We start from the raw sequence: 9,088 nt of genomic DNA on the forward strand, positions 1-9,088 counted from the left end.
GGACTTGTTGGGTCGAAAGGCCTGTTTCCACACTGTAGGTAATCTAATCTAATCACTTTACAACTAATGAACTACTTTTTTTTAGATGGAAAACCCATTGCCAAATTGAAGTAATATAACAATGACCAGATCAAACATGGTGGCTCAGTGGTTAGCACTGCTGCCACACAGCACCAGGGTCCCAGGTTTGATTCCAGCCTTGGGCAACTGTCTGTGTGGAGTTTGCACATTCTCCCCGTGTTTGCGTGGGTTCCTTCCCACAGTCACAAAGATGTGCAGGTCAGGTGAGTTGGCTATGCTAAACTGCCCATAGTGTTAGGTGCATTAGTCAGAGAGAAATGGGTCTGGGTGGGTTACTCTTCGGAGAGTCAGTGTGAACTGGTTGGGCTGAAGGGTCTGCTTCCACACTGTAGGTAACCTAATCTAAACTGTTGTTTTCATGATGCTGTTTGAGGAGTAAACATTAACTAGGACTCTGGAGAATTCCCCGTTGTTTTTCTTTCAAAGGCTAACATGACATTCCTTGCACCCTTGTGAGAGTCGCACTTTAAACATCGAAGAACGAGTAAATCTAAGTACACAGATATGGAATTGGCAATACTTTCATGCTTTCTGGACCAGCCTATCAATACTTACCTGTACCAGATGATGGTCAATGAAGCATTTCCCTCCATAATAGAACCTCTAATAACCACAAATGAAAGGCTGCATCTCCCTTCAGTCCTTTGTGGGTCTTGTTACAGTAAACTAAAAGTAGATATTATGATATTGGTGTGTGTGTATAGACATAACCATATGACATGATGGAAATAAAAACGCTATAACATTTCATATGAGAAATAATGCATTTATTTACATAATCTATAGCAAGACAAGTTCGTAAATTTGTTTCTAGGAAACTGATACAAGCAAAAGCCAGTTATAATGGTATACTTATGCGAAGTAAATATTATTTATTCTTCAAACACATACTTTATTTACATCATTGCAAATGACAAAGGAATGTCCTCTCAAAAACTAAATGAAGCCCAGTTACATGCATTTCCCTGCCACTGTTTTCTCTGAGCTTTACAACCATTTACAAAATCGAATACACAATAGTATTTATAAGGTGACAAGGATTTGGAGACATAAATAACTCATTATATAAATAGCAAACGCAACATTAAACAACATTTAGAATTCGACGCAGTAGTGAAAACATTGATATGTATTAATGCAGATTTTATACAAAAGTAGAGTGGGGAACAAGTTAGCAAGTTGACTGAAGACTGGAAGACTCAGACTCGGTAGAAACTGACGGATGGGCTCCTCGCCTGTCTTTGCTTTTGAGTTTCTTAAGAGAGGAGCATCTGGTGTCAGAGTGGCTGAAAACTCTTCGAGTGTAAGTTTTGAAGTTAACCCCAACAAAAGCGTACAGAATGGGATTGAGGCAACAGTGGAAGAAGGCAATGGCTTCAGTGATGCCCATCGAGGTGATCACAATCTGCTCAAGGTCGCAGGAATAGGCGCTGCCTTTCATGAGCATCACCGTGTCAATGGAGATGACGATGTAATAGGGCAGCCAGCAGCAGAAGAAGGTGACGATCAGGATGATGGTGATTTTCAGGGCTTTGCGCTTCTGCAAGCCGGTGGAACGGGACAGCCGGGAGATGATGATACAGTAACAGATGAGGATGACCAGAGCGGGCAGGACAAAGCCCACCGCGATGCCTTGGATTCGGAAAGTCACCATCCAGAACTGGTACGTGTCTTCGGGGTAAATGCGCTCACACACCACCCGCTCGGCGAGATTTCTGGTGTTAGAAAACACCATGTCGGGCACGGTGAGCAGCATTGCAGGTAACCAGACTCCCACATACACTAACCGATCAGCCAGCAGTTTCCGCGGTCCCGTGCTGTTGGTTGCGTGCACGACCGCATAGTAGCGGTCCAAGCTGATGAAGGCGAGAATCAACACGCTGCTGTACAAATTGACGGTGTAGATGATGTGCACGATTTTGCACATCGCGTCTCCAAAGTACCAGTTGTGACTCGCATCGATAGACCAGAACGGGAGGGTCAAGACAAAGAGCAAATCCGCCACCGACAAGTGCAGCCTGTATTTGTCCGTCATGGTGCGCACTCTTCCATGGTAACCCATGATGACCACCACCAGGCCATTGCCCACCACGCCCAGAACAAATACCAGCGAATAAACGCACGGCAAGAAGATACTTTTAAAGTAGACGCTTTCTCCATCGCATAAGGCACCCTCTGGGTATGTGTAATTGTACACGTCAGTGTCATTGGGATAACTGGCATCATAAGCTAGGCGATAATACTGTAAAATAAACAAGAAGCTTTATTAACAAACACCAAAACCGTTAGTTTAATCGATACATTTCAAACCCTGGCTCTCCATTCCCACCCAGAGCCATGCGGTTACCACCCACACCCTAAAGCTCCAACACGAAACAGACTTTTGGGTTGTTTGGGTTAGAATTTGTAACAGTCACAACAACTGTTGAACTTGTTAACGGTTAAGGTTATTGTTGCAGGAATGAGTTACGACTGTTAAAGGTAAACTCTAAATTGCTGGAGAAGCGCAGCAGGTCTGACAGCATCCGGACAGAGAGACAAGAGTTAACGTTTCCAGTCCCATTCTGCCAGATCCGCGGAGTTTCTTCACGACCGTCTGTTTTTTTGATGCAGATTTCCAGCACCACTCTCGGCAATCCGCGTGTGAAGGAGAGAGACCGGGTCTCGAACCCCAGCTCAGCCCGCCCCCGTGAGTCCTAAATCGCAGTTGAAAAGTCAGCGAGGGGGCGGACTGGGTTTCCGAGTTTGCAGTGTCTCCTCGAACTGAAGCAAGCGCCTTTCACTTCTTAATGGAGCAGCGGGGATTTTTTTTTAAATAAGGGAAGTCGCAGTGAAGATCACTGTTTGCAACGCGGGACTGAGAGGCTCACTCTCATGTGGGACTCGTCCTTGTAGTAATTCCATACAATCAGTGTTTAGCACGATGCCATTCTGCTCCTTGCTACCCTACACTGCTACTTCACTGCTTAGAAAGCACTTGAGCGTTTTTGTTTGATTCAGGTGGCTCACTGGCATTTCATCCCCCCGCCATAAAGTTTCACTGAGTCATAAGTAAAATCCAGCAGGAGTTTGGGGAAATTTGATTGTCAGTGCTGGGTTAACTGTCCCCCATGCACGACAGTTGGAGCGTTCGTGACCTCTTTCAACACTGTACAAAATCTATCTGTCCCGGGGTTAAATATACCTGCAGGACCAGATATCCACCTGCAGCTTCCTCTGGAAGAGATGAATGCGAACCTATTATTCATTGGCATCAATGAAACTTGCCTTTATAACTTTGAAAAAATGTGGTTGAACGCCATTATTTTAAACTTTCTACCTCATGTGATTTCTTAGCTCGAAAGCTAAAGAGCCTTAACCGCGCTGGTTTCAAATAGCAAATCGGAATACAAGACGCGGTAAAATAAAAACCCCTAACCAGATACACGAAATCAAAGAATCAGATCAACAATGTAAAATGCCTTTTCAAACCTCTTTCGCCTGCAATCGGTTTCACTAAATAATCTGTAGAGGTTAATTTCGAATTGGAAGCATTAAAAAAAAACATAAAACGCCTACTGACATTTCAGTAACATCTTCAATATCTAACGTGCTAAAATGACTGATCATCCCTGCTTTGCATAGAACTGCTGTAGTTAAATTCTTACCTTGGACAGTTTATTAATATAACCTCATTTACAAGCTATACATAAATGCATTTGCAACATTGAAAATTATGTTTTACAAATAAAACATTATATTTTTAAGGGCATATTATTTTAAATATCGTTTTCACAATGTACAGTTATTTACAGATATAAAAATATTTAAAATGACACTTGGATATTGATTAAACCTTCTCTTACCAGTTCATCGTACTCTGAATCTTCACCCATTCTGTACGATTCCCAAAAGCCCTGACCGTTAGATTGGCGGAAGTTCAGTTCTTGCAGAGTTCTCGAAGTATGAAGATATTGTCTGAAATGTTCAAACTTAAGTCAAATTCCCACTTCGGACCGCGCATGCGCACAGCGAGAACGTAATTTCTCAGCTCCACCGAAGTAAACTAGTTTGAATAATAAATTCAAAAACAAACCCAATGAACAAGGGGCATTTATAACCGCTGCTTAACTGCTGCGGGAACATTGGAAGCAACTGCCATTGTATAGCATTGGTTATAGAAAATATACATTAGGTGATAGTACTCATTGAATTTAATGAACATTTGCATTTGTTAAATTGACAATTAGACAATAAGACCGTCAGGAACAGGAACAGGAGTACATTGTTCAGTCCCTGGTGCCTGCTCCTCCATTTAATTGCATCGTGGTTGACCCCACACATCTCACCACCCCCCCAGTAATCCTCGATTTCCCGACTGATCAATAATCAATCTACCTTAGCCTTAAGTGCACAAAGGCTTCTGACCCCACATCTCGCTGTGGCAAGGAATTCCCCACTGATCAAGAATCTATCTCGGTCTTAAATATGTACAAAGGCTCTACCTCCACATTTCTCTGTGGCAAGGAGTTCCCCACTAATCAAGAATCTATCTCAGTATTAAATAAATGTACACAAGGACTCTACTGCCACATCTCTCTCTGTGGCAAGGATACCCAAACACCCCCAAACCCTTTGAAATGAGAAATTCCTCCTCATCTTAGTCTTAAATTGCACTTCCCTTTTATTCTGGGACAGTGCCCTCTGGTATTGACTTTTCCATGAGGGGAAACATCCTCTAAGCATTTGCCCCATCACACCCCTTAAGAATCCATAGGCTTCAATGCAATTATCTCTCATTGTTCTAAACTCCAGTGAATAAAGCCACAACCTGTTTAATCTTTGCTTATTAGACAATTTCTCCCTACCATCGATCATTCTCGTGAACTTTCTCTGAACAATTGATTGTATATCTGGCTCAACTCATGCTCTTCATGGGGCAGCTGTCTGAGCCACTGAACATCGTCTCTGGAAAGAGAAAATGGGGAAATCTTGTCTGCATGAACCATTTGTCCATCACTTAATCCTTCTTATACTTTGCTTTTGCATTTTTATTTTGTAATTTTATCTTTCGTTTTTCTATTGGCTAATGTGGTTTTTGGCTTTAAGATACTTGAAGCACATCAGTAACCTCAAGATGGCCCCAACATGTTCTCAACATAACTAAGAATGGGCCATAAATGTGGCTACGCTGGCAACACTTACATTGAACATAAAAGAGTACAGCATAGGAACAAGCCCTTCAAACCATCAGGCCTGTGTCAACCATGATGCCATTCTACATCCCAAGAGCCAACAAAATCCAGACAAATTTTGCTGCAGCCAGGTGGTCTAACTATGCCAGTTGACTTTGCCTCTCATGTTGAAATTTCCACATTTCTTTTCAGGGCTGCACTAAGTTGCTAAAATTGCAATGTAATTGCAGCACAAGAGGAACCACATTTTGTGTCCTGTCCAATCAGGTTGTGGGATTGTGAAATCACAAATGCAATCGTTGCAAGGAAGCGTAGAGTTGTGAGTTCAACACAAACCAGGTACAAAAAGAGGAATGAAGAGGGGGGAAAGTGATTGGACCAATAAAGAGGTTAATTGAGAGAGAAAATCAAAACAAAACATAAAAAAAGTTTCCTTTTGAAGTTTGATGTTTTAAACACATCCAACAGCAATTGAAACCTGAATAAAAAGAGACAACATGGATATAATAGTTAATTCTGCCAGGGTGTTTGATTGAGTAATTAACACATCATATTATTTAACCTTTGACAGGAATATCCAGCTCATAATGTTTTAATTTCTCCAGTTAGGCTTTGTATTCCTTCAAGATATTAAGTTGAACATTGCTCTGGTTAGTTATTGCAAGTACTTTTATCATTTTTAATGCCTTTATTATAGAAAACAATTCAATTGAAATGAGTGTGTGCTTTCAATTCATAGCTTATTCATTGGAAATTGCTTCAAGGTACTGTTGGGAAATAAGTTGGTCAGTGAGATGGATTTTTGCTCTATTTTTACTACAGAAGGTCACCATGTTACTATACAACACAAAAGGATCTTCCGACAGTGCATTCATTCCAAGTAATTAGCTGTAATGCATTTGCTGTCTCTGGCCTCTTCCATAAATTCTTGTAAACAATTTTAGAGTTTTCCGGTGTTTTCTAGGTGTACTCTGGACTTAGATCAGAGTGGTGCTGGAAAAGCACAGCAGGTCAGGCAGCATCTGATTTTTGCCCGAAACACGATTTTCCAGCCCCTCGGATGCTGCCAGACTGCTGTGCTTTTCCAGCATCACTCTGATCTAAACTCTGGTTTCCAGCATCTGCAGTCCTCACTTTTGCCCTGTACTCTGAATTTAATTCACTGGTACTGCTTTCAATTTCTTTGGCTGTATCTTTTCAACTTTGATACTTATCATTGGTATTGTTTATTCATAGATATATTTTTAAAATCTTTTAGTATAAATTTTAATGAATGTTACTTCTATTGCTTTGCATTCTTAAAGCATAATTTATGACAACACATTAATAATTCTTGGAACTTTGAATTTTGTTGAATACTAAGAAGCCACTAATCCTATTCAATGGTATAATTCTTGCTCTGTTCTTTCAATGCTGCTGCCTATGGTCTTTATTGTTGTCATCTATGAATTATATTCATCAATTTTTCCAACTGTGTAGTCATATGTTATGTTGATAATTTCCTGTATAATATGATTAGGTCTCCTGTGATATCACTGACTTATTTGACCAGCTTCAATTATTTGTGGTTATGTCTGTTTAGATGCCAAGCAGATGTTTTGATCCGATAATGGCAAGCACATTTAGTCTGTTACTCCAACTAACCTGTAGGAGGAGAAACGAGTCCTTAAGCAAAAGCTGTCTGAAATGGATTGTAAAGAGTTTTCACTTCATATCATGTATATATGTTGTAATGATTCAAAATGATGATTGTGATGAATCAAACATTTATGTTGAAATTTTAAAGGTAGTGTTGCATTAATTATTTTAACATGTTTCAATTATAAAAAAACTTTACAGAAGATAGAACAGCAATATGGAGAATTAAACAAAAACTTGTTGAACCCTTTTAGAAATTAACGTAAATTTACATTTTCCTACCTTTACACTTAAAGGTGTTGCTTTATTCAACAGAAGGTGCAGGCCTCAGCCAATGCTGTACAACAACAATGGCTTGCATTTATAAAGTTCCTCTAAATTATTAAACACCCAAAGTTAATACAGTTTTGAAAAAAGTTAAAAAGAAAGAAATCAATGACATTGCAGGACATCTGACTCTGAAAGGTTGAAAAAGAATCTTTCCAGAACATCTCTAACCTTAAAGCATGACTCATGACATGACACGAGAAGCTTTCTTTCCTCTTTCAGATGCAATATTCTGGTTTGCCCTTTACAGGATCACAACATTGGGGCCTTTTTACATTATGTCATTATCAAACTCAGGGACATAATATCACATTCAGAAACAACACAAACAAAATGTGAAGTTAGAAAATATATTTTACACAGAAGATTATTTGAAATCTAGATCAGTAAAAAACATGTAATTACTGAGGTAGAGGTTTTAACATAATGATGCAATAAGCATTTGAATATGAAAAAAAGTTTTATATAAGAAATAGGATTGCAATTGCAGTCCCAATTGAAGATATATTATTGATGCAGCTAAATTTCTACACCCTTATAGATGCTGTACATATCAAACCCAAAATTCCTAGGGGTGGAGACAGCACAATACCAGCTAAGGGAATACGGCCCAGAATACTTTCAGGATCCCAGATCTGCCAATTAAGGAGAATCCAAAGAGTTTTTACAAATACATTAAGGACAAAAGAGTAACTAGGGAGAGAATAGGGCCCCTCCAAGATCAGCAAGGCAGCCTTTGTGTGGAGCCGCAGAAAATGGGGAGATACTAAATGAGTAATTTGCATCAGTATTTACTGTGGAAAAGGATATGGAAGATATAGAAGGTAGGGAAATAGATGGTGACATTTTGCAAAATGTCCATATTACAGAGGAGGAAATGCTGGATGTCTTGAAATGGGTAAAGGTGGATAAATCCCCAGGACCTGATCAGGTGTACTCTAGAACTCTGTGGGAAGCAAGAGAAGTGAATGCTGGGCCTCTTGCTGAGATATTTGTATCATCGATAGTCACAGGTGAGGTGCCAGAAGACTGGAGATTGGCTAACGTGGTGCCACTGTTTAAGAAGGGTGGTAAGGACAAGCCAGGAAACGATAGACCAGTGAGCCAGACATTGGTGGTGGGCAAGTTGTTGGAGGGAATCCTGAAGGACAGGATGTACATGTATTTGGAAAGGCAAGGACTGATTAGGGACAGTCAACATGGTTTTGTGGGTGGGAAATCATGTCTCACAAACTTGATTGAGTATTTTGAAGAAGTAACTAAGAGGATTGATGAGGGCAGAGTGGTAGATGTGCTAAATATGGACTTCAGTAAGGCGTTTGACAAGGTTTCCCATGGGAGACTGATTAGCAAAGTTAGATCTCACAGAATACGGGGAGAACTAGCCATTTGGATACAGAACTGGCTCAAAGGTAGTGGTGGAGGGTTGTTTTTCAGACTGGAGGCCTGTAACCAGTGGAGTGCCACAAGGATCTGTGTTGGGTCCTCTACTTTTTGTCATTTACATAAATGATTTGGATGCGAGCATAAGAGGTACGGTTAGTAAGTTTGCAGATGACACCAAAATTGGAGGTGTAGTGGATAGCGAAGAGGCTTACCTCAGATTACAACAGGATCTGGACCAGATGGGCCAATGGGCTGAGAAGTGGCAGATGGAGTTTAATTCAGTTAAATGCGAGGTGCTGCATTTTGGGAAAGCAAATCTTAGCAGGACTTATACACTTAATGGTAAGGTCCTAGGGAGTTTTGCTGAACAAAGAGACCTTGGAGTGCAGGTTCGTAGCTCCTTGAAAGTGGAGTCGCAGGTAGATAGGATAGTGAAGAAGGCATTTGGTATGCTTTCCTTTATTGGTCAGAATATTGAGTAC

The 9,088-nt window shown here is 40.4% G+C and overlaps 1 protein-coding gene across 1 annotated transcript; it reads right to left on the reverse strand.

Annotated features, from left to right (window-relative positions):
• Positions 1-826: 826 nt before the first annotated feature.
• LOC122551691 (C-X-C chemokine receptor type 4) lies at positions 827-4,057 on the reverse strand. Its single transcript, XM_043694023.2, has 2 exons — positions 3,927-4,057; positions 827-2,323 (listed from the first exon to the last, which is right to left on the reverse strand). The coding sequence occupies exons 1-2, from the start codon at positions 3,954-3,956 to the stop codon at positions 1,253-1,255; spliced, it is 1,101 nt and encodes a 366-aa protein (XP_043549958.2). The 5' UTR covers positions 3,957-4,057; the 3' UTR covers positions 827-1,252.
• Positions 4,058-9,088: the final 5,031 nt, after the last annotated feature.

This window comes from Chiloscyllium plagiosum, unplaced genomic scaffold (assembly GCF_037043375.1).
Source record: "Chiloscyllium plagiosum isolate Xiang-an unplaced genomic scaffold, Cpla_swu_hap1 HiC_scaffold_7, whole genome shotgun sequence".
Classification (NCBI taxonomy): domain Eukaryota; kingdom Metazoa; phylum Chordata; class Chondrichthyes; order Orectolobiformes; family Hemiscylliidae; genus Chiloscyllium; species Chiloscyllium plagiosum.

Coding starts and splice junctions, on each gene's coding strand:
- LOC122551691 (XM_043694023.2), bottom strand. CDS start 3,956: ATGGGTGAAGATTCAGAGTACGATGAACTG. Junction 2,324..3,926: donor ATTCAGAGTACGATGAACTG/GTAAGAGAAGGT, acceptor TTTATTTTACAG/TATTATCGCCTAGCTTATGA.